Here is a 25,366-nt window from a genome sequence, read left to right as displayed (position 1 = left end):
AGCTGAGCACAGTGGCCTCTCACTGCACAGCCAGGAGATCTGGCCTATTACTGGTGCTATTTCTGATACCTCAGGGGCAGTCAGCGACGTAGCAGGGTTAGTCCTGTGCTGTCTTCATCTCTGATACCGCAAAAGCATGTCATCTTAACAGCAGCTTCCCTTGTCCAGGGACCGATCTGTACATGTTGCTACTCCAGCAATGTCTCTTGACTAACTGTGGCTCCCCTCTTGCTCCTTGATAATTGAACTGAATAAATCCTTGAGTTCTGAATGAATCAAACCTTCAGTTACCACCCCTGCTGCCCCTGTACACCACACCCCATTACAAGTCCTGCCCCCAGAGTCCCCCCCCCCCCCCCCCCCCCGCGCCCCAGCTGTATCCCTGGTGTATAGATAATAGTTTTAATAATAATAATACTATATAGTTTTAGTGAGAGCATCATTCCAAATTCACTTATGTGATACAGTGTGCTTTGGTGATCATAATGACAGTTGGTTCCTTTCTTCTGACATTACGCCATGTAATCCCTTGATTCAGTGGGTAACCTCTTCCTCTCTCCTGTTTATTTGGTATTTTTGAATCTGTTAACATGATATCTTAGTTGCCAGTACTTGTTTTCACCCCCTACCCCCTCCCGACAAACAGATGGCTCAGAGGACATTCTTCTATGATTAGATGTGTTTTTGTCTGAAGCATTTGTGTTGTTTGCAGTGATAACAATGATAATAAATAACATTTATACAGGGCCTTTCCTGGGTCTAAAAATGCTTTTACATGCTAGGATGATTCACGGCAGTCATTTTTTAGCCTCTTTGCACCAGTATACTCACCGCACATCACTTAGTAAAAACAGTAAGTATTTATTTAGCTATTTAGCCGACCAAAGTGGGCGATGCTTACATGGCTAAATTGAGAGGGCCTGGTCTGAAATGTCGCCAGGATGCTGGGAAAACCCCCCTTTATGTCAGATACCATGGGATTGTTAATGACCACAGATAGCCAGGCCCTTGTTTTTGAACATCACGTCTGAAGGAAGAGGAGGCCGCAGTGATGGAGGCCGGATGGAAATGCGGTAGTCGCTCAGAGGGAAGCCTCTGGTGAACGGCACACACATGAGGCCGTAACTCACCCCTGTGCGGGGGTGGCCCCGACGCTGTAGGCTCACCGTGACGCAGGCCGGGGGAGCTGACACGCCGGGTGCGTGGGGTCAGGGTAGCTGAATCATTTCCCGTTTTTACTGCACACAGCGAGACCTCTCTTTGACTTTGTTGTCAGCGAAGCCTAGAATTGAAGGATTGTGTCGACCCAGAACATGGCTTGAGAGGTTATGTCTCAAATGGGCAGACCCAATATGCTTTTTCCAGTACAATGCAGTTAGTTAATTCTGCTGAACGTCTCTGTCTTTCTCTTCCTCTCACCATGCCTCACTCATTCCCCTTCGTCTGTATTTCTGTATTTTTCTTCTTTATTTCTCCCTGGGTCTACTGTGCTCTATCTTTAAGGGTTCAAAGGATTCTCACTGGCTGTATTACCACAATGAGAGTTACTCTGTTTTGCCAAAAAGTCTTGAACATAGAAAAACTATCGCTATCCTCCCTCCTTCACTCTCTCCCCCTCTCTCCATCCATCACCAACAGCCCATGTATCTTGAGGTGGCAGCTGGGAGGTGTCAGAGCTCAGAGCGTTTCTTATAGATTAGGCCCAGTTCCTTCCCAGAATTCAGTTTGCTGTGACGAAAGGTATGTGCCTGTTGACTAAATTGGGTCTGCCTGCTTGAGAATGTGTTAAGGCATTCTCCTGCAGTTTTCTTTGTGTTCACACATAAGAACTCCCTGAAATTTCGCCAGCTGTTGCCCTTAATTCTGAGCTCCATGAAATGTGCCAAGCCCCTATTTGCAAAGCGAGTTATTGAGCGGACCTGTAAAACACAGATACCTCAAAATGTCATGTTGCAGTTTCAGGTTATTATAAAATGAATTATTACTCCCCATTTCACTATGTGAGTGACTTCCAGGGTTAGTCCGAAAATTAGGCTCCCTCCAAATTCATTTTTTGAAATGGAACAAGGCTATTATCTCGTGCGGCTGATTTGTCTCCGCAGTACAGTTAGTGTTGGTTGTTTAATTGGTCTGTCAGTTGATATCAAAGGGCTTGATGTGCAGATTATTTTGGTAGGCTGTGTTGCTGTGATACTTGTGAATGTGACAGACAGGCGGGTCATAGCCTCTGGGAGTTGACATTGCACAGTGATCGCTGAGAGAGCTGACAGGGCAGAAGAGTGAACCAGGCCATGGCGGTCCAATACAGAGAGAGATCTGCATTTAAGTTGTCATGGGTACACGGTTTGGCCCCTGGGGCTCCGGGCTTCCTGTGCAGCTGAAGGTAGGGGTGCATTGCAGGGCACTGTTAGCTGACCTCGTATTTTAACAGCTGATGACAGATGAGGTGAAGAGAGGGCTCAGAATGGATGCCCCCCCCCCACACACACACACACACACACACACAGACACACAGACACACACACACACACACACATGCAGACTGTGCCAGTCATGCTCTTAGCCCTGCAAAATATGCATTTTGAAAATATGTACATTTTTAATGGATTGTAACCATACTGTCTTGAATAAATTTGACCTATTTGAATATTTCTGCTACCATTTACATTTGCCCCTCAGTCTATCGTCAGTGGCCCTTGCCCAGGGAGAGCAGCCAGTCAGACCCTGGTTCCAACAGTTCAGTGAAACTGATTGGCTAAATGTGCTGCTGCTGTTCATCCAGGGATAAGTTAGTAAACATACACTTGTACACATGGTTCACAGAATAGATAAAGAAAATATAAGCTACATCCTGTCAGCAATATGACCAGTCAGGGCTGGGTGCTTTTTTTCTTCGTTTTACCGCTGGCATGAAGTGGCACGTGGGTAAAGAGAATGGCTTTGGTTTGGTAGCGATGGGGAAACGAACCCATCAGCAGCAGGCTGTGAGACGGCATCCTGTGACTCGTGTGTGACTCCGCACAACCCGGATTTGAACCCCCTGTCAGGGAACCCTGTCCCATCGGAAGGAAGATATTTGGTTCCCTTAAGCGATTTACCCGATGAGCTGTGTGATACGGGCTGTCGGGGGGTCAAGATCGTATGAGATAAAGGCAGAGAACGGACTAGAGAAACCAGAGTAGAGTCAGGGAGAGAGTGGGTGTGAGACAAAGGTATGGTGTCTATCTTGCTCTGTTGGCTCAGATTGGCACTGAGAGAGAAAGTCACCACAGTGCATCGTCTCACTGTGAATCATTACACACTTAACCAACTCTGAGCAGACAGGGAAATACACCAGGTCTGATTCACAGTGGTGAAGTTTTTTTGCATTCATTCATTTGTTTTTCTGAGGTATCAGCCACGCTGATGACTGTACTTTACAGTCTTATGTAAGTATCGGCCGAAAGGCGATCTCTGATACTGTGCTCAGCACACTGTATTGTTTGACAGTAACACTGGCAACACTGTTAACACTGAAAACCCTTTTGCTGTATTTCAAAACTGTAAGCCACATTGACAACTCCAATATTCTACAGCTTCACAGAGGTTTTAACCGCACTGATAGCTCCTGGCTATTTCCTACTATCCTGCCAACTTTGGGCAATGCTTTTTGGCCCAGACCAGTTTTGGACAGCATTTTTTCCGGGTCCCCAAGAAGAGCCAGGCTGCTTTCATCCCGACAGCGTTCCGGTACTGGTCCTGCAAAACTAGGCTTGGGTTAGCTCTTTCCAGACAGGAAAGCAAATTTCTTTGTAATCATCTGAACTTAGCCTACTTCTTCTTATAGCACAATGTCAAAGAAGCACTACTTGTTTTTTGATTTTGAACCGTGTGCCCACCGCCACTGCCAGTGACTCCTCTGCCCTGCATCCGTGTTGGAACACAGCTTACCTTTAAACATAGCAAACAAGTAAACAGTGAACAAAAAAAAAACAAATTTAAGAAGGCAACACCTTTGTAAACTGCCATTCTCTCCACCGATTATGAGTACCTTTACAAACACCGTTTCCGGCATTGGACAGTTCTGGAATCTCTCCGTCTGTGCCCTCCTTGTGTGCTGTCCTGCAGAACTCCACACTGGCCTGCTTTATGAAATTGCTGTTGAAACACGACCATGCTGTCCTGGTACACACAGGCAGGTGCTCAGTAGCTCTGTCATTGGTCCTGCACTGGCCTGGCACTGTAGTGGGAAAACGGGCACCCGATGCATTTCTGTCTCGCAGCAGTGAGGTGTCCGGGCCCCGGGGAGACCATACAGATCTGTGACTCACCCCGCTGTGCTAAACGCCGCGACTCCACTCCCTCGCCAATAAGTCAATAAGCGCCACAGTTTAATTTACAGGGCAGTGCCTGGGAGCGCCGGTGTCGCGGAGCTCCCATTCAGAGGCTCGTCGGGCCATCTCATTACACGGCGTATCTAGCCGGCCTCTCCGTCTGGGGTCGCGTGCGGTGACCACGCTCGCCGCTCAGCGGTGACGCGGCGCAGGTGGACCGTATTTCGCAGATGGCCCCTTCGGGTGATGAAATAAAAAACAGAATTAAAAGGGAGGCCGGCTAAGTGCCGAGGTACTGACCGCAGTTTGACACGTCTGTGATGTGGTTGTGTGGGCTGTCTCATTTCCTGTTACAGTATATCTGCAGGCTCTGTAGCCAAATGAGGAAATGTGCTGGGAGTCTTCACACTGGTGTGTGTGTGTGTGTGTGTGTGTGTCTCTGCACCATGGCCTCCTTGACTGTCTGCCAGTTTCTGTGGAAAGCACCGGTTTGTGAAAACATACACCTGCATGAATCACTTACTGCACTTTGGATCTTAAGAGTGTGGTTATTTAAAGGATGAAAGGGGTCAGGGTCATTGACTGTTAATGTACCAGGATGTTAGGAGTCACTGGCTGAGAAAGGGGCAGTGTGTGTGTGGGGGGGGGGGGGGGGTCAATGACAGAGAAAGGACGGTGTGTACTGATTCCAAAATATTGCTGTAGCTGAGTCACCTACAGGGAAGTCTGCATTTAAATGACAAGAATGTTACAAACAGGAAGGTTAAGACATCATTTACTGAAACAGTGCCCCCCCCCCCCCGACAACAAAGTAAGGCACCTTTCCAAGGCCTGCCAACTTAACTGCCAGTTAAAGATGGGGAACACCTTCTTTACTTTTGAATTTTTTCTGTTGTTCTTGTCAATTGTCTTGGTCATTCTGATATTTAACCTTGAATTGACAATATTTTTTCTTAAATCTGTCTGGTGTGCTGTTCATATGGGCTGGTTTGGGTTATGGAGGCTTGCAAGAGCTGGGCTTTGGAAAGCCAGTTCTTGCAAAGAAGGCCGGTGTGAAGAAGTATTTACGCAAGTCGAGTCCCAGCTCCTCCAAAGGGCTGGACCACAGTTCAAGGCCAAGCCTTCCTAAGCAAAGCCAGGCTGTAAATATGTGATTTCATGCGTGAGATCACTGCATATATATGTTTGAGTGTAACTCTTCCCTCGCCCTGCTTCTTGACCTGTTACTCCCTCCATCTCTCTCACACTGCTTCTGTCCATCTCCTTCTCTGCTTTCCTTTCTCCTCTCCCTGTCCTGTTTTCCGTCTGCGTTTTCATTCTGCCCCTCTCCTCTCCCTCATTTTCGCCCCCCACCATTCTCCTGTGCTCTCCATCCTTCGCTCTCCCAGGCACCTTTCATAGCCTCTGTCCATCTGGTTCAGGAACCCCACCGTTGTCTGTAAGGGCTGGTCAGAGGGATCAAACTGTGTCCACATGTGTTTCTGCTCAGTGTGGCTGCCTGCAACATCTACCTGCACTTTGTCATCATAGCTGTCTTTTCACATGCCTGCTGTTAGCCCAGCCCTCAGCACAGTGATTACCATTGTTACCGTAGCTGCAAGGTTTTATTTTGTTGCGGCGTGTCTGCTGTCTGAGATCTTTGATCTTTTGTACAATCCCTCTGAGATGAAAAGGGAATTGAGCGTCTCTCGTGTTATTTCCCTGTCGCGTTTACGTAAGACGGGGTAATCATATTTGTGCGGTCGCGGACGGAGCTCCGCGACGATAGCGGGGGCCTGCGAAATGTGACAGCAGTGTCTGAAATGTGACACGTCTCTCACATTTCTTCACAGACACTGTGGGATTGGGGGGGGGGGGGGGGGAGTTGGGGGGCAGGGGAAACCCCATACACCTTTTTAACAGAGGTGTGAAAGGTGCCATGCAATTAGAGAGCTGTCTCGTCAAGGCCTCAGACAACAGGGTGTTGGTCTGTGCCAGTGTGTGAGCAGCTGGCTCTTTGTCACCACAGCTGTGTGTGTGTGTGTGTGTGTGTGTGTGTGTGTGTGTGTGTGTGTGTGTGTTTATGCTTGTGTGCTGTAGATGCAGGGATCGGATTACCCCATTCATGCCCAGTTGTGAGGCCAGTTTTGCAGTTGCAGGCCAGGCCCACACACCCTTAGTCACCTCTGACATCATGTCTACGAAGTTCCATTCACTCCACGGTGGCTTGTTGACCAGGCACTCTGCATGCAGCCCATCTAAATCTTACTCTGGGATTACTATCGAAACATTCCCATTTCAAACACATGAACACAATATCCTCAATTTGCTGCTTTTAACACCCTTACGTTATAACTCATACCCTTTGATTATCTGATTACTAATTTGAACCCTGAATTTAATCATTTGTACCTTCACATTACTAATTCAGAGGGTTCTAATTAGTGATTCGAGGATACAGAATAAAAGATTGAGGGCTCCAATTATTGAATTGAGGGTCACAAATAGTCATTTTAGGGTACAGATTATTGAATTGAGGGATCCTGTTAGTAATTCAGTGGTAATAATTAGTAAATTGAAGGCTTGAAGGAGTAATTTGATGTTATCAATTAGGAGGAGAATCTGTTTAAATTTGGAATTTTTCCCCGCTGAGGGACTCTGCATAAATGAGGATGAGTACACTGTCATTTTCCACTATTTGGTTGATTCCCTTATTAGTGTGCACACGTGGATTTTTCCATCATGACTGAAGTAATTCAGGTACTGTACCTAGTACAAAGTTGCAACAGCAGCTACACAACTGGGGTTTATGTCAGCAGCCAGGTTTAACATTGAGATCCAGAGTGCTTTGCCCTGACCATTACAGCCCGCTGCTGGACAGTGCTCATTTCCAGGCTCAGAAACCTGGATTTCCCTGATTTAAAATCTTGTTACATTTTCTAGAGTCCTCGAGGAAAATTGCGTTGTAATTTGTAGTGTTTGGTAGTGAGGTTTGCCGTGAAATAAGTGTGTGACTTGTTTATGTGTGCGTATTCGCCAAGACAGAGAGCTGGTATCGGTTCAAAGAGCTGGAATCTTACGTGTGTACAGTTTGCGGTTGCACTCTCACTGATAGCAAAGATTAGACCATGGAATAATTTGCTGACATTGTGTTTAGTCATCAGTAAGAGCGCGCCTTGGCCTTCGGTGAGGATGACTTCATCAGAAGTGGGTGGGTGGGGTACCAGAAAAGTTCAACTCTAAATCGGTTCTGGGGCTGAGCCACGCTCGAGCAGCAGGTGAGATTCCAGCAGTCGAAATGCGAAGTGCCGTGTTGGGTCGCATTAGAAGGGCAAAAGTCCAGCCACGGCGGCCGGCGGTGTCAGCCTCAGGGCTGCTCTTTGAGGGTCGGCGCTTGTGTGCCGGGTTACTGGATCTGAACCGCCGCAGCGCATATGCACGCGCTCACACATGTTCGCGGCCAAAAATAACATCTGTTAGCTCATGCAATGCTGCTTTGGGCGGGGGGGGGGCAGTGGAATCTGTGAAAGTGCTTCTGCCAGGCCAGGCCAGGCCAGGTGCTCTGTTCTATGTGTGAGGGTGAGGATGGGGTGTAAAGCTGTTTCGGAGCGTGCTGATGGGATGGGGGAGGGGAGGGGTGAAGCGCGCCTCTCTGTCAGGATGACGGGAGGGGGCTTGGGGGGGGGGTGCGATCTGTTGGTGGGACCCCCTGCTGAGAGGTAGTGAGAGAGAGACACACAGAGATGTCTTTGAGACCGGGCCCCCCCGTTGCTGGGCCAGATATGCGCCCGCGGCTCATGCGGAGCCTCCGGACACAGGGACTCTCTCATGCAGATGCTACATCTCTCACAGGGCCCCCCTGGCCCAGCCACCTTCCCCTCTCAACGGACAAACACGGCTGCAGTGTGGCCAGACTTTTCCCTCCGTGCCCCCGCACACCCCTTTCCCAGCTGTTGGGCGCTGCTCTCCCACACAGGCACCCCCCCCAGCCGCTCCCTGGCAGCTTAGCAGGAAGCATGCGGCTTTCACTGGAGTGTGACAGAGCCACAGCAGACCCCGCTGCTGTGGGCAGACAGGGACAAACACACGGCTGCCCACTGTGTCACAGCCAGAAATCAAACAGGCCTGCTAGTAAGCAAACGGGAAGGCACTAGCAGCCTCTGCCCTTTAAACTGCGCTATTAACCTTCGCTCACCGTAAGTGGCTGTTAGGTGTGGCTTGCGTCCTTAACCCCTTCATTCCTGTTTCTCGCAGTACAACGGGTGTGACGTGAGCTGTAAAGACCAGTTGCTTGTTTCTCTTTGGAGAATCTGACCAAGTTGTTGGTTCTCTGTCGCTGAATGTTGAAGAAGCTGGAACTCTGATTGACAGCATCTCCACAGCAGAAGAGGCTCACTCTGATTGGCTGTTAGTCTGTCCTTTTGAAGCAGCATCTCAAACCTGATTTGTCACCTTTGCAGGAGTCAAAGTATATTGGCTACATAGTCAAAGTGTATTGTCTCTCTGTTCCATCTGCAGAGGTAGAAACTGCCGTAGCCCAAGATGTCTGACAATGGGGAAGTCGAGGACAAGCCGCCGGCGCCGCCCATGCGGAACACTAGCACCATGATCGGGGCCAGCAGCAAGGACACGGGGCCCCTCAACCACGGCTCCAAGCCCCTGCCCCCCAACCCCGAGGACAAGAAAAAGAAGGACCGCTCCATCCGCTCCATCCTCACCGGGGGAGGGGACAAGAGTGAGTGACGGGCCTGTGTGTGTGTGGTGTATTGTGGGTGAAGTCACCCCCTTTCTTAAACAGAAACAGTTGAATGTCCTGACGGGTTTACCTCCACACCCAGCTGAACCTCTAACACTGCGAGCAGGGGCGCAGTGCCTTGGCGGTGATCAGTAGCTTACCCCCAGAGAAGGCAACTGTAAATCAGGGAGAGAGGTGGCCGTGTTGCTCTAATGCTCTCATGTCTGTAATGGAGGAGCGTATTTGGCTGGAGAAGATGTTGAAATGACAGAGCGATTAGGCGGGTCATCGGCAGACTGCAGGAGCACTGCGCTCCTCTTTACTCCATGATTTACTCAGCACAGACTCCGCCGTGGCTGTCCCTCCCCCCTTAGAGACTGGCTCCGCAGCCCTGTCCGCTTTACGGCTGTCTGTGACGTCACGTGACGACCGCCGTGAATAACAATGCTCTCTCAGTCTCTTACCCTCTGTCCACAGAGCTGCTGAACAGAAAACCCAGCGCTAAGCTTGCTCTCTCTACAGAGGGGATCACACCCGGTGTGGGGAAAGTTGTTTTTTTTCCTCCTGGCACCTTTTATTCCTTGTCATTTTCGGGAAACGCACACGCACACACACACACACACACACACACACACACACACACACATACTCTTTCGCTCTCTTGCCTGTGATTAATGTGGAAGTACTCTGAGAGAAGGCAGTAAGCCCCACAGCCCTGTGAAAGTGTTACACCTGCCACGGCATCCACATTAATCATTTAATCACCCCTGTTGGATGCGGATCCTCTGTGTGTGCTCCTGCAGTCTCACATCATGTGTCAGCCTTGATCACTTGACCTCTTGCCTTGGGTTCATAGTGGCAACACTTTCCTTTGACAGGGACTGTAACCCTTGACAACTGTTTGTTTAAACATATGTGGAAGGTCTCTGTTCTTGTTAATAAAATGTCCTCAGATTGACATTTGACTGTAGTGCTTGTATGCATGTGATATATTCTAGCACAATTGGCCCAGCTTTTTTTCCCAGACTTCCTAGTTTAAAGTAGGACCAATGACAGCTGTTAACGATCACATGTATCATTATTTGATCCCCCTCTCAACAAATGTGTGGCAAATGTGACCTCCAGATGTAGACTTGCGTGGTCTCCAGCTTTCTTAATTTGTTGTGCAGTATGGCTGCTCCGTTCAGTTACCCCTGTGTAATGCATTTCCTTTCTCTTTCACTCTCTCTCTCTCTGTCCCTCTCTGTCCACTGTTCTTCATGTCTCTCGCTCCCTTGCTCCCTGGCGTCGCTCACTTGCAGCTAACAAGAAGAAGGAGCGGCCGGAGATCTCCTTGCCGTCTGACTTCGAGCACACCATCCACGTGGGCTTCGACGCCGTGACCGGAGAGTTCACCGTGAGTGTGCGCCCGACAGCGGTCCCAGTCAGAGGGCAGGAGAACATAACTGCTCTGTCCAGTCAGTCTGTCTGTCACTGTTTGGACAGTCTCTGTCCGGAGGCCAGTGTTACACTGATGCGCATTTTTTAAAAACCTCTTTAGTAAAAAAAAATCGAGTTGTCTCTGGTATCTTGAAGAATGAGTCATAATTAGCGCCTGGAGTCAGTCGGCGTGTTTATTAGAAACGCGCTGCTTGGATAATTGAGTCATCTAAATGACTTAAGTGAATTGGGCCCCTGAGGGTGACCTGTTCTCCCCTGTTCTCCCCTGTCCTTGCCACGGTTCAGTCCTCTGCCGTGCAGGCCTGTCCTGTATCTCAGAGTCACGCTAACTCCTCTCATTATAGAACAAAGGCCTTCTTTTCTGGCCCCTTCAAACTCTCCTGATTTATTGTCACCTACACCACTACCTGTCTCCTGACCTCAGCCCCCAGTTCATCATTTCTGTGTGTGTGTGTGTGTGTGTGTGTGTGTGTGTGTTTGTCACAGACTCATTGTAATGCAATAGTGCGTTGCATAGTTCACGTTATCCTATAAAAAGGTAAACAGAACGACACAGGTCTCTGCGTTGATTGACGCTGGCCTGGGGCGCTGCTTCTTGATAATGATGTCTGTTATGATCAGCGTGTGTGTGAGTGTGTGAGTGTGTGAGAGAGAGGTGCTTAGGCGTGAATGAGAGAGGAGACATGAGGAGAGAGTTCTGTGCTGCGTGATGAGCAGGGAACGACAGTGAGAGACAGAGAAATGAGGCTGAGGTCTGTGACCTAGTTCTCTGACCACTGCAGCAGAGCAGAGCGAGGCCAGGGAACTATTCTCCTCCTTCAGCAGCCTCCTCCTCTTCCAGTTCCTCTTCCTTCTGGTCCTCCTCTTCCTCATCTTCTTCCTGTTTGACTTCATCCTCCTTGGCATCCTCTTCTTCCTCCCACTCCCCCCCCCCCACCATCTTCCTGTCATAATTATCCTTCTCTTTTACCCTCACTCATTCTTTCCCTTCTTTCTACTTCTTCTCTCTTCCTGTCTCCCTCGCCTTCCTCTTCCTCTTCCTCTTCCTCCTTGTCCTCTTCTGAGCATGCTCTGTATGTGTGGGTGCACAGGGCATGCCGGAGCAGTGGGCGCGGCTCCTGCAGACCTCAAACATCACCAAGCTGGAGCAGAAGAAAAACCCGCAGGCCGTGCTGGATGTCCTAAAGTTCTACGACTCCAAAGAGACCTCCAACAGCCAGAAGTATATGAGCTTTACAGGTGAGCCCACTCTGTAGTACACAGTACTCATGGGTGTGAACAGCAGTCAGAAGTGGACAAGAACAGTGTCATGGAGGAAGCAGTGAAAATGCAGTGGTCATAGCACCAGAGGGACATGGGTTTGAATCCCAAAAGTGCCATTGTCCTTGAGTAAGGGACGATTGATCCCCATTTGTTCGAGGAGAGGCCCAGCAGTATAAAATTCCTCTGCAGACTGCATAAGATGTGAAGTTGTAGCCTGATAACATGAAAGTATGTCCAAAATACAGTAGATTCACAACTGGGACTGTAAGATAAATGATTATACATTAAATGTAGACTGTAGAAGACTATATAAGACTATGGATTAAATTAATTTCCTTGTTTTAATCCCTGAAGGTCTTATATGAGCTGGCAGTAACAAGAGGTTTGGTTAAGATGTTTCCTGTTGTTTACCTAACAGAAAAATCTGTTCTATCCACAGATAAAACCTCAGACAGTTACAACTCTTCAAATGTTCTGGTAAGAGATAACTCATGCAAGTCACAACCTATCTCTGCGTTTTGCTGCCTGACTGCCTTGTGAAAAAGAGAAATGGTGACAGGGAGGGAGAGGCATTGTGAGAGAGTTATTAGTTGCTTTGCTGATACCGTACATTGTAAAGTCTCAGCAGTAAAGCCTGATCTGAATTTGAGAGAGAGAGAGGGAGAGTGCATGAGAGAGAGAGGTACTGTGAGTGTCTTAGAGGCAAAGTGAGAGAACTGGTTTTTTGGAAAAGATTTATACTGTTTATGCTGACACTTTTCATTTACATTATTGTTGATAGAACATTTTTTCATTTAACTGCATATACTGACATGTACATTTTTATGTGTGCTGAGATGTGTACAGTACATTTGAGATAAACCATGAAGCCTTTCACAAATGGCCTTTGAATCGTAGACTGTTACCTTCTGATGTTATTGGTGTGAGAAAATCTGAGAGAATTCATTTGGCTTAACCTTAGTCAAAGGCTGTCTCCCAAGCTCCCAAGATGTGAGACGTAGTTTCCATGTTAACATTAATCTGTCAAAGATTCATGTGATTTTACTTATTTTGTCTAATACTAAGCTTGGTATTTAAACAATAGCACATCAGTATGGGCAAAAATGGAACAGCAGGGTTGTGCAGCCATGTCTTTTTTCCCCAGTGGACTTTTTTTAGAGGAAAAGGGGCCCCAGAGGCTCATGGGTAAGGATGCATTGAGGACTCTGAGGCATGCCTTTTGGCTGCCACTTTAGCTAAAGACTAGTTAGTTGCTTAGTGCTGCCACTGTTGGTGTGTTGGACATGTACTGGCTGTCTGTGCACTGTATGGTTACCCAGGTCAGTTTTTTGTATGTACTGTGGTATCCAGAGGTAGGGATCTGCAGGGACCCAGAATTATTGATGAAGAGGAGGGAGGAGGAGGGAGGGGAGGCAGTGGAAGTAGCAGTGTAAGGCACTGCTTGTCTTGGGGGGGGGGGGGGGGGGGGGGGGAGTGGAGGGGGGGGAGACGGATGCAAGGCTGGGGCTGCCAGGCACTCCGCTCCTCTCCCTGCCAGTCCTTGAGTCGTACCCTGCCCCTGCTCTCCGCACCGTGAATCAGCATCTTTTTACAATCTTTAATGGCTTTCATCCGCATTGGCCCCCGTCTCCCCCGTCTGAGCACGGGGACGGCTGGCACGCAGGTGGGGCCGCGCGGGCACAGCCCTCTCGGAGCTCGCTCTCTCTCCCCTCCCGGCGCCCCGCGCTGTCAGACGCGGGACGCCCATGGCAGGCTCCGCAGCTAGCTGCAGGCATGATCGGGATAAGCTTGGTCTGGCTCCACGTGATGACGGCAGGGCGCGCTAACCGCCTCGCCCCCTCCCTCTCGGCGCAGAACTCGAAGGCCGTGTCCGAGACCCCCGCCGTGGCCACCGTCTCCGAGGACGACGACGAGGACGAGGCCACCCCGCCGCCCGTGATCGCCCCCAGGCCGGAGCACACCAAATCGGTGAGTGTCCTGCTGGCCGTCTCCCTTCCCTCTGTCTGTCTTTCTCTCCTTGTCACGATAAACAGGATGTTGCTCTACCTCTCTGTCTAGCTTCCTTTCTCCTTATGACTGTTACTTTTTTCTGTCTGTCATTACCACTGCCTGTCTGTAGTTTATGTTTTTGTCACTCTGTTTTACTTTCTTTCTCCATTGCTTGGCTTTGGTTTAAGTACTTTGACACTTATCTCCCTCCATCCCCTTTTCTGTTTTGTGTCTTGTTCTCTGTTTCGCCCTTTCTTTTTCTCCCTTTCTGTTTGCCTTTCTCCCTCTGTTCCTCTCTCTGTTCGTCTCTCTTTATTTTCATGTCAGTATCCATTTCTCCCTCTGCCTTGCGCCTTCATTCCCAGCCCTGTGCTGCTGCTCTGTTCCCTCAGACTCAGCCCAGCACTGCTTAACTCTCTCCCTGAAACTCTGCCGCTAATATGCTCCTTAGTAATAACATAAGCACCGCGCGGCGAGGAAAGGCATGAGCGACGGGCGGCCAAAGTCCAGAGATGCTAAATCACGTGAGCCTGACTCATCGGGCTTCCCGCTCCCTTTGTGTCGATACGCGCCTGCAGTCTGCCTTTTGATGTGCCGGGGGAGCGTCGGGAGAAGCGCAGCCTCCCTGATTAAAGCACCTTCTCCCCCCCTGCGCGTACGTGACGCTCCGGCTGACAGGTGTGGTGGTTTGTCTTTGAAATCTGAGCGTTTGGTGGGGGTGGGGGGCTGTTGTGGGGTGGGGTGGGTTGGGTTGGCTTGGGTGGGGGTGGGGGGGTGTGGCAGACGGGTGGGGGGAGGGGTGCTCATTAGCGTTCCCCTCAGTCTCCGTCACTCGCGGGAGCCTCGAAAGGGAGACTCAAATTGATGTTCTCCTCAGTCGGCAGGTGCCGGGAGCTCGTCCTGCCGCCTCTGGTTCTGCGCTCCCTCTGGGGCGCCGCACCGCGCCACATGACAGTTCTGCCGTGCCGCTTGCCGGTTTCTGCCCTGCCGGGGTAGGAATTTTATCAGCAGCCTCGCAGACCGGCGCCCATGGACCCATCCCAAAATTGCGAGCGCTGCGCCATTCCGGTGTGGGAAGAGCGTGGCGATCGCGCCTATTGTAAATGTGTTGTTGTGGTTTTTGAGATCAGCGAGCGTCTTGGGCAGTGGGTGCGTTTGCGTCTGCCTTGTTAACACTTGGCTGCGCTCGCACATATTACTGGTGGTGGGAAAATGATTTCTAGAAAAAATGTTTGTTTAAAATGTCTCTCTGTCTCTCACAATAAAACGCTCAAGCTGTTTTTGCTTTTAAATCACTTGCAGCCATAGAGCTCGCTAATAAAATGTGACGCATCAGAGACTTGAGTTGGAGAGGGCCTGGGCTATTTTTAAAGTGTTTATATGACAACATAATTCTTTTACAGGCCAGTCTTGTAAGAACCGGAATTTAATTTTTTTTGATGAGGAAACGGCACCCTCTGGGTTTTCGTGTGTACTCTAGTTTTTTTTGGCTGCTTTTTTTTCCCCCTCGCATTTTAAAAGCAAATTAGCATGACATTCTCTCTTCTGTGGCAGGAATAGAAATAATTAGTTTATTGGTGATTCACGCATCTCCTCCTGTTGTGTGTAATTGTTTGAAGTGGCAGTGGCTCGATATAAATGATGCGGAGAAAACTTCCTTTCATGCGTCGAGAGCGATGGGATAAGTGGCGCACACATCGTACCTAACCGCATTAATGGTGGAGTCTGTTCGTCCGGTCGGAAGTTGCCATGTGACATCGCTCTGAAGGAGCGGTCCTGGTGAAGGAGGGGGCTGTGTGAGAGGAGAGAGGAGCCTCTTTCTCTCGTTTCCTCTCGAGACGAGTGCCACGGCTGGCCACATCCAGTTGCCTCTGATCACGTCCTGCCACGTCCAATCCGGCGCGTGAAAGGGACCCTGGCCGTTCGCCGTGTCAGATGCCCGGTTTCAGGCGGTTTGACCAGAGTTCACCTGACTAGTGACTCAAGCTGGTTATGTTCTCCTCATCCTGGCACGCCTGCCGATGTAATTCAGCAGCTGAGCCCACACGCCCTGGGCCCTGCCCCTGCCTGCCAAAAGCTGTAATGTAAGGAATGAACAGCAGGGCAAACCAGCCACAGAGGTGTCCCGTCATGCACTGACCCCCCCCCCCCCCCCCCCCCCCGTTCAACACACCGGACCTCACCCTGTTTGTTTCCCTCCTCCCCCCACCCTCATCCTAACAGATATACACCCGCTCTGTGATCGAGCCCCTCCCGGCACCTCCCACCAAAGATGCCGCCACCTCGCCCATCTCCCCCCCGGCAGAGAGCAGCAGCCCCACCCCCTCCGCCACCCTGCCCCGCGCCGCCGACAAGACCAGGAAGAAGACCAAGATGACGGACGAAGAGATCCTGGAGAAACTACGTGAGTGTTTCCACTCCATTCTGCCAGTCACAGCGGGCTATGTGCTCAAGTCCCCATGAAAACAGAGTCTGTCTCCTCATCTGTTACCGGCATGCGCTTAAGCGCCTTTCCAAGATTTTAATCAAAGGGTTGTGCATTAGAATCTGTGATGGGTTGTTATGTATCACAGTGTTCATGAAGTCTGAAATTTTGAGCACACGGTGTGATTTCTTATGTTTGGCTGACAGCTTCATAGTGTGTCCATGTGAATACTCTAACTGTGGAACGCTTATTGCTGTTACTATTATCACTGATATTTAAATTTAAAGTGATCATAAACATTTATTGAGTTTTGGAAAAAATGTTGGCAATATATGTATTTTCTCACAAATTTTGAGTTTTTTTTTTTAAGTCAAATTGAACTGCATCTTTAAGTCTGCATTTTGTCAAATGCTCTATGCAACAGATGTGCTAAGGTCGCCCTCTACTGGTAAGAAAGCGAAGCTCTCAAAATGAGCCGACCGTCAAGTGTCTCTCCTGTTCTCTTTCCTCTCGTCTGTGTCGCTCATGTCCTGGTTCCTGTCACTTGGTTCCGCACTCTGAAGTTTCGCTGAGATTCTGCGGTCACCAAGTGACTGGGCAGAACAGAGCGTTCTGCACGCCGTGCTCCCCGTCTGACGTTGATGTCTGAACCCTGAAGGGGAACAGGGACGGAAACTTTCTCCCTCTTCTGTCTGCAGCGCGTGTGTGTGCCTCTGCGTGCGTTTGTGTGTGTATGTGTGGTTTCCCTGACTCTGATTGGTTTACATTCTGCTGTGGACCAGCATGCACCTGACCTGTATGCCGTCCGACCGCGGTCTTGCTGCAGAAGTAAATGAGAGACCCCTCCCTTCTTCAGAGTGTCTTTACCATGTTCCCGTAGCCGTGATGCCTGCCCGTCTCTCCACTCCTACAGTGGCTCAGACTCCTGTTGCACTTCCCCTTCCCTCTGGGTACTCGCAGAGACGGGGACAGTGTTCTCTATCTGCATGCTGTCTGTGGATTCTCCCACAACGCATTCATCTGCAGCAGTCACCACTCTGGGTCTATACTGCAAGAAAAAGCACGGGTGGGGGGGGGGGGGTGTTTATGCCACTGCATAACAGAGTCTCTCATGCACTGCACTCTCTCTGTGAGCAACTGAACCATTTATGGATTTCATTCTGATGCGATGAATCCCAAAGCCCAGTTGCTGCTTGAAATCCCTCTTACTCTGAGGATTTAAAGGCACATCTATGTTTGCCGCAGCCTACAGGACAGTACGGACGAAACCGACAGGCCCCGGCTGCTGCTTGTGAAGGTTTCTCTCTGTCTTTGTCTCTCTCTCTTGTTCCTCCTCTTTCTCTGGCAAGGTAAAGAGGATTACTGCCCCCCTTCCTCTGAGGTTATGTCTCGTCTTTGCACCCCACCGTTCTGCAATATGTTATTCCCCTGACTCCCATCTCTCTCGCCCCCTCACACAGGGAGCATCGTCAGCGTGGGTGACCCTAAGAAGAAGTACACACGCTTCGAGAAGATTGGACAGGGGTAGGCCTCACTCTCTTACAATCTCCCCAGTTAAGGAGTAGAGAGAGGTTTTTCAGGAGCACGTAATTCACCCAGATATGTGTGACCTTGTTATGAAGCTGTGACAGCATTAAAACTTAATTACGCTGCAACCATTTGTGAATCTCAGTTCAGAATAAGTGAACCACTTGCCACAATGCAGGAAATGGCAAATCAGGCCTAGCTACTGCTAGCAAAGAAACATATGGTAGTGAAGTGAGATACTGGATTGCAATAACATGATACTCAGGATGTTTGGTGTTTTGTTATGGTGCCAGTTGGTCACTCTCCCTGCCTCCTCCTTTCTTTCTGCCATCAGGGCTTCAGGAACAGTGTACACGGCAATAGACATCGCTACTGGACAAGAGGTAAACCTTCTGTCTTATCTCTGTTTTGTCAGTAATGGACAGAGAAGTGTTCAAGGCTCTGTAAAGCCCAGTTGCACATACAACAGTTTGTGTTCTGACATATTCGATTCAAGTTCCAAAATTAAACAGTGCTCAGTTTGGCGTTTCTAATTTCATATGTTTGCTAAGCTGTATGGTGAAGTATCTGTCCCACCCAGGGACAGCAGGGCCCTCTGCTGGCCACCAGTGAAAGCACAGGATTGAACCACTAAACTTTCTGTCAAATGTGGTAATAGAAGGTGCTTGGCTGTTTGATATATGTAAAAGGTCAGGCACACTGGTCAGTCACAGCCAGTTTAAAAACCCACAAATACCCCACAGAGCTGTACAGATCCAGCTCCAGGGATGTGTGATGGCCATCGGCCCATGTTAATCGCTTTTCCACTGCAGAGCTGAAACCAGGCTAGCACAGGGTGGAGCCAGAGTTGGCTCTCCTGGTGTAGCATGATTGCTTTTTCAGTCCCAGAAGCCACACTAGCCTTTGGCCTGATATTGGCCTATGCACAGATTGAGACAGTTGCCTTGGCTTTGTCTGCAGGTCATCAACGTGTAGAAGTGCGAAAGTGAACATTTTGGATCGCGTTTTTTTTGTTTTTGAATTTTTTTGTTCATAATCTTAGAGCATTCAGTATGTTATCTTACCCAGACATTATTCTGTAACCCTCTTGTTTAGGCATGCTCTGCACAACAGCCAGCTACAGTCTGTATAACCAGTACATTAGCAGCCGGGGTGACGTGTATTGATGCCCCCCCTCGTGTTTGCTTGAGTTCACTACATACTGGAACCGCATGCATTATAGATGGCTGAGCCGTAGGGAAATGGATCAACACATTCAGTTTTAAAACTGTTGCAGGGTGTGGCGCAGACTGATCCAAGGTCATTTTGCACAGAGGCGTGGGGCGGGCCGAACTGCGCACAGGAAAAGAGGCTCTTTTTTTGGCAGCGGGTTTCTTTGGATATAAGACCTCCTGCAAGCCGTGACACCTGCTCTCTGTCCTGTCTCCCGCACTCAGGTGGCCATCAAACAGATGAACCTGCAGCAGCAGCCCAAGAAGGAGCTGATCATCAACGAGATCCTGGTGATGAGGGAAAACAAGAACCCCAACATCGTCAATTATTTAGACAGGTGAGGGAGAGGGGCGACACGTCCCGCAGAACCTTCACTGCGGTCCCGTGTGCGTGGGTGGGTGTGTGTTCCGTTTAAAATGATGGGTTTGGTTGTTCCAGGAACTGCAAACGGGAAGCCACAACATGCTAAACTGCCAAAGTCAATAATGAATCACAGTTTTTGGAATGAGTAGTCTACAGTACACATACATACACCCATGAATGCACACACATACATATACTAGTACCTTAGTTACAAGTGCATTTACAAGTGCAAGTTGTGTTATTCACAACTAATTTGATTTTTGGGAAACACTGCAGAGTTGACACTCTGCAGTCCATTTTGAGCAGAACTGTAAAATGTGTCAGATTCTTTTCTGAGTGCACGTGTCTTTTCTGCCCTCGGTTACTTGATGTGGACACTGTAGTTTGTATATATATGCAAATTTTGTCAGACACGGACACTGCAGGAAAAGAGATATTGTTACACAGGATGGGTGAAAACTCATATTGTCATTAGGGATATCCTTAGGGATGTGTTTTTAAATCTGTGCAAGCCAGTTACATTGTGAGCACTGTCAGCAGTGTTATCCTCTGAGAAAAGAGTCGACACCTCGTGTTCATGTTAGGTGCTCACTCTGATGCACACGGTATTGATTAACACGACATTTGTGTGGGAGTTCAAGTATCCGTCCTGTTTCCATAGTTACCTGGTCGGGGATGAGCTGTGGGTGGTGATGGAGTACCTGGCAGGTGGCTCTCTGACGGACGTGGTGACAGAGACCTGCATGGACGAAGCACAGATTGCTGCTGTGTGTCGTGAAGTGAGTCCCTCTCTCATTAGACTGCAGTTAGGTCTGTGCAGCGGCTCTACATGAGGGCCCATGGTGGAGCTCTGTATGAGGCCCACGGTGGAGCTGCATGTTGGGAGCTGTCACTGAGCTCAATATCAGGGCCTGCAGCAAGTCAGCAAGCTTTGTATAAGGATTCAAGGTGGCTGTAGATTTTTGATGGGGGTGTGGGATAGTTGGCATTGGTGTATTATATTGTGTAATGAGTACAGTTTTTGAAAGTCACTGCCTCCTTTTCACACTCAGTGTCTACAAGCCCTGGAGTTCCTGCACTCAAACCAGGTGATCCATCGGGACATCAAGAGTGACAACATCCTGTTGGGCATGGATGGTTCTGTCAAGCTCAGTGAGTGCACTTCCTGTTCCTCTGCCCAGAGGTCACAATGGGAGGCTTACATCAGAGCCCATACAGAAGAAATTATTCTTTTTGGGTCCAATCTTATGTCATCGTTTAACTTTAGCCTTTTATTCAGGAAGGGATACAGTCTGAAAGAAAGAAGAGTCTCCGGCATTTTAATTTTTTAATGTTATTAATATCATTAATGTTTACTAACATGAATAGTTACTAACATTAATAACAATTATTAATGTTGTATTTTAATATTATTTCGGTGGGTAAATGTAATAAGGCATAAATAAGCTCATGAAAAAATCTTTTGTGGTAGGTAATGTAGTTTTGTGTTTTCAACAGCAGAGGGCAACATTGATACATTATTTGTGCCTTATTTGTACTTCAGACTGTTTCTCCCTCCAGTGTCTAACATGGTCCACTTTTCATTAAAAGATAATCCGTTTTGCCAGGAATGCAGGGAGTACAACCTAATCACAATGAAGAATGCAACGCATGGACCAACTGACCCAAACCCTCATAATACCACTTTTGCACTCCTCTCCCCTCCTCCAGCTGATTTTGGGTTCTGCGCTCAGATCACCCCAGAACAGAGCAAACGCAGCACCATGGTTGGAACGCCCTACTGGATGGCGCCAGAGGTGGTGACCCGCAAGGCCTACGGCCCCAAAGTGGACATCTGGTCCCTGGGCATCATGGCCATCGAGATGATTGAGGGGGAGCCGCCCTACCTCAACGAGAACCCGCTTAGGGTGAGCATGTTATCACAGAAAACACTGTTATGGTTTTAACATTGCTTTCAATAGTCTGATAACCATTTATACATTAAAACACGTTAACAGGATATTGAGAGTCTCATTTTAGTATGAAGGGTTTTCTGAAATAAGTTGTAGACAGGAAATAATAGTCTTTTGTGTCCAGAACATTGTAATGTCGTCCCATTCTGCTGAAATCTGAAATCTGTAGCGATTGACGACCTCCTGTCAGAGGTTATCAGCACACAGTCACGTGAACAAAAAGATCAAGAGCCACATCCAAGTAAAGGTTATATGTTTGTGTTTTCACATTCCTTTTTCATAGTGATAAATTGACAGCAAACTCAATAGATTGATGGGAGTATGTGACGGAGCTGCAGTGGGTTTATTGGGATCATCATTGTGGGTCGTAGTGGATAGGTGAAATATTTATATGCAGGGTGGTTGTGCAGGGTTTTATTGTGGTTTACCTGATCAATATTGTATAGGTAACATGTATTTTGTGTGTTGTGTCGAGTTTGATGGATGTAGAAGGTGTCTGGGATATATTATAGTCTGTATGGCAGACAGGGTGGGTATGTGTGTGTGTGTGTGTGGTGTATGTGGTTTATTATAGTTTTTGTCATGGACATTGTGTTTATGTTTCCAAGTGAGCCGAATATTGCAATGCAATGTCAGGTCAAGGTGTGTAGATACTCTTAGTAGAAGCCTCTGTGAAGCTGATTGCTCAACCTGCAGTATGGTAAGGGATCCAGGGAATGGGGGTTCTTGTAGTAAGCGAAAATAACTCCCATGTTGTCAGACATTTGGTCAAAGCAGTGTTGAAAATACGGTGTGCTCAATACTGTTTCTGTCCCGCACAAGCAAAAACATGGCATCTCACTGGAGCAGTACTGTGCCTTGCGACCGTTTTGTGCTGTTTTAGTTATTTATTTATTTTTTAACTGAACTGATCTCCCTCTTTTAGGCGCTGTATCTCATAGCAACCAACGGAACTCCGGAACTCCAGAACCCAGAGAAGCTGTCAGCGATATTCCGAGACTTTCTGAACCGCTGTCTGGAGATGGACGTGGAGAAGAGGGGCTCTGCCAAGGAGCTGCTGCAGGTGAGCTGTCTGAAGATGTCAGGCCCAAGAGGATCCCAGTGTTACCAAAGAGTTAAAAATTAAGATGCCTTTAGACACAAGGGGTCCTACTATTAATATGAATAAACAATGAATAAAGAGAGTAAAGTTAAATAAAATACAAATAAACTATAATGGTTTATTTAACTAAATGAATAAAATTGAATGCAATGTAATTTCTAATGTAATTGTATAACAGAGACTTCAGTGAGAAGCTATTTTTGTGAAGTGCCTGTTCTAGCTCCAATAAGTGTATGTACTATTTTTTCATTTGTGTAAAAAAAAAAATGGAGGTTTCATAAGGTACCAATGAACAAAGCCAGTGGCCTTATCTGTGCCTGCCTGGCTAACAGGTGCCAAAACCATTCGGGCTGTTGTAATTGTACTGGTGCAATTGAGGTGTGTCACCCAGGATTTGAACCAGGCCCAGAATTTTCTCCATTTAAAAACATGAGGTAGCTGGCTGAAAAAGGTTTCTCTCTGTGAGGAGAAATGAAGTCAGCAGGACCTCTCCGAGAAAGAAAGCAGAAAGGCCTGATGGGAAATGTGGCAAGCGGTGTGTCACACCTTGGATGACTCAATGGCAAGAAGAACAGAGTGAAGAGGTGGGGGGAAATAATGGGGAAAAGTTATTAGCCTCAGAGGTGCACACTGAAGGATGAGGTGACCCAGCAGGAAATGAGAGTGAACAGTGCCTACGTGAGTGGGGTACTTCTGACCAGCATGCACCGTGCCCTCGGCTCTGCTGTGCACCATTTTGTTTTCTTTTGAGCGGTGGAAGAGGAACAGGGACAGAGCATGGGGGTGCCATCCAGCTAGCAGCAGCCCGACTGCATGTCACTTCATGTGAAACACACGCTTCATGATTTCTGTTCACATGCTTTCCCATTCTGTGTGTGTGTGTGTGTGTGTGTGTGTGTGTGTGTGTGCGCGTGTGTGCGCGTGTGTGCGCGTGTGTGCGCGTGTGTGCGCGTGTGTGCGCGTGTGTCCGCGTGTGTGCGTGTGTGTGCGTGTGTGTTGGGAGGTGTTCTTAACATCATCTGCACAGTTGTGTTTCATTTACTCCAATCTGGAAGCAGCTTGTGTGAGCCAGCCCTGACTGCTGGCCAGCTGAATCTTGTTATGGTTTAATGAAAATCGGTTCAGTCAGGCTTGTTACCTCAGCCATACCGCAGCTCAGGAACGATTGCACTCCTGTCGCTGATTTCAGGGCCTGTGGCTACTTCCTGGTTTCAGTCACGGGCCACCATGTGGCACACACACTCTGCTAATAGTACGTCTGCACCATGCCAAAAAGTCACGCAGTGCCAGCACACCTGGCACATTGTAAACGGATATGGCCATTGTATGGAACCTAGCGAGGGGCTGTATAGCTGCACACTTGAGCAAGGTGGTTTAGCAGGATGGATGGGTTTCTGACATGTAAATTCAACTCGGTTTATCCATTTAGCAGATTTACATAGGTTACAATTTTACGTTATTTATTTATATTGCCCAAGGGGAACAGCAGCTACGTACCTGCAGGGAATTGAACTAGCAGCCTCTTGGTTACAAGTTCTGCTCCTTATCACTATGATACACTGCTGCCCCATTTATTTGATCATGTTAGCCTTCCTTTGATGTTGCTTGCTGGATAAGCAAAAATAAGAACATTATAAATGAGAACATGAATGAATTTATCTGAATTTCTTTCTCCGTCTGCCTCCCCCTCCAGCACCAGTTCCTGAAGGTGGCCAAGCCCCTCTCCAGCCTCACCCCCCTTATCCTGGCGGCCAAAGAGGCGGCCAAGAACAACCGCTAGCCACGGGGCTTCCCTCCTCCCCTCCGTCTGCTCCCTCTCTCCCCTGGGGGCCCGTGGGGGGGCCCCAGCTGGCCCCCTCCCACTCTCTAGGCCTTTTGTCCCAGTGGCAGGGTCAGGTACGTCACTTCAGAGGCTCCAAACGAGGACAACGAAAAACTAGACAAACTGCCGATCTCCCCCTGAAGGTCCGTCTGGGGAAAGGAGTTTCTGTACACTTCAAACACTGAAGGAGTCCTCCTGCCTCAGTTTGGCATTTTGTTTATTTGTTGTTTTTATTTTTTTTTTTTTCTTGTAGTAAAAGTGTGTTTTGACTCCTTTTTTTAAAGGTGTTTTTGGGGGGGGTTCGAATGTAGGTTAGTTTATCTTAATAAATTAAATCTGGTTCTGTTAAACTGCAGTCTGAGCTTTGAAAAATAGAATGTTTTTTCCGTATAATGATGCTGGGATTGTGTGGAAAAAGGTACGCATGTCAACCTATCTCTGAAAATATGTGAAACAATGATAAGAAGAATTTAAAAAATAATACAATTGTAATAATACCCAAAAGATGCCTGGATAAAATGTTTTGGAGTATACATTCAGTCACGGTACAATGGCACAGTGTTTGGCCTCTTAGCTGTTTTTCCCAGTTCTTATTGAAAACACTGCAGAAAAATGGAAATTTAAATAATTCACGAAGGCAACCTTTGTGTGTTGTATTAGGTTCGAATTGAAAATAATAATGGTTAAAACCTAAATGATCTAAGTGACCAACTTTTTTTTATGTAGCATAAATGTACCTCTTGGCCTTAAACCATCTTGCAGGTATTAGACCTTATCAAAATGGCATGACATGTTCGTATTTGCCACCTGAGGATTCGCCCAGACCTATGGGCAAGTTGGGAACACACAACGATGTCATTGTTGTAACAAAGAGTCTTGCATATTTGAGCCATAGATCAGAATAAAAGTAATTTTGAATTTCTTATTGAAATGGTACAAATGATTAATGGCATGGCTAGATAAAAGCTTATATCAGGTGTTTTTTTTTCTTTGTATGTATTGCCTTATTTGGATTATTTTATCAGAACCCAATTGTCAGATCAGGAAATATGATTCAAATTTAAGAAGGTCACATTAACAGCTTACTCTGTACAGAGAGAGAGAGGCACCGTACTGTGACAGTTGTTTATTTTAATTTATGTGGTTATCAGTTGAACTTTTCCCTTTTTAGATTTTTTTTGTGTGCTTGTTTCAGTCTCTATTGTGTGCGTGTGTGCGTGCGCGTGTGTGTGTGTGCGTGCGCG

General features: G+C 48.0%; 1 protein-coding gene across 2 annotated transcripts in view; it reads left to right on the top strand.

Moving 5' to 3' along the window:
• pak1 (p21 protein (Cdc42/Rac)-activated kinase 1) overlaps window positions 1–24,367 on the top strand; it is a 41,529-nt gene extending 17,162 nt beyond the window's left edge. For both annotated transcript variants that reach the window (XM_036536856.1, XM_036536855.1), the window contains exons 2-15: window positions 8,811–9,027; window positions 10,329–10,423; window positions 11,559–11,706; window positions 12,170–12,207; window positions 13,585–13,698; window positions 15,943–16,123; window positions 17,605–17,668; window positions 18,006–18,054; window positions 19,108–19,220; window positions 19,908–20,025; window positions 20,299–20,398; window positions 20,957–21,153; window positions 22,124–22,261; window positions 23,994–24,367. In XM_036536856.1, the coding sequence (XP_036392749.1) occupies window positions 8,835–9,027; window positions 10,329–10,423; window positions 11,559–11,706; window positions 12,170–12,207; window positions 13,585–13,698; window positions 15,943–16,123; window positions 17,605–17,668; window positions 18,006–18,054; window positions 19,108–19,220; window positions 19,908–20,025; window positions 20,299–20,398; window positions 20,957–21,153; window positions 22,124–22,261; window positions 23,994–24,080 (1,635 nt within the window). In that variant the 5' untranslated portion in view covers window positions 8,811–8,834 and the 3' untranslated portion in view covers window positions 24,081–24,367. The remainder of the gene's footprint in view (window positions 1–8,810; window positions 9,028–10,328; window positions 10,424–11,558; window positions 11,707–12,169; window positions 12,208–13,584; window positions 13,699–15,942; window positions 16,124–17,604; window positions 17,669–18,005; window positions 18,055–19,107; window positions 19,221–19,907; window positions 20,026–20,298; window positions 20,399–20,956; window positions 21,154–22,123; window positions 22,262–23,993) is intronic.
• Window positions 24,368–25,366: the final 999 nt, after the last annotated feature.

The sequence above is a fragment of the Megalops cyprinoides genome, chromosome 9 (assembly GCF_013368585.1).
Source record: "Megalops cyprinoides isolate fMegCyp1 chromosome 9, fMegCyp1.pri, whole genome shotgun sequence".
NCBI classification, from domain to species: Eukaryota; Metazoa; Chordata; class Actinopteri; order Elopiformes; family Megalopidae; genus Megalops; species Megalops cyprinoides.
This window is presented reverse-complemented; position numbering and strand designations above follow the sequence as displayed.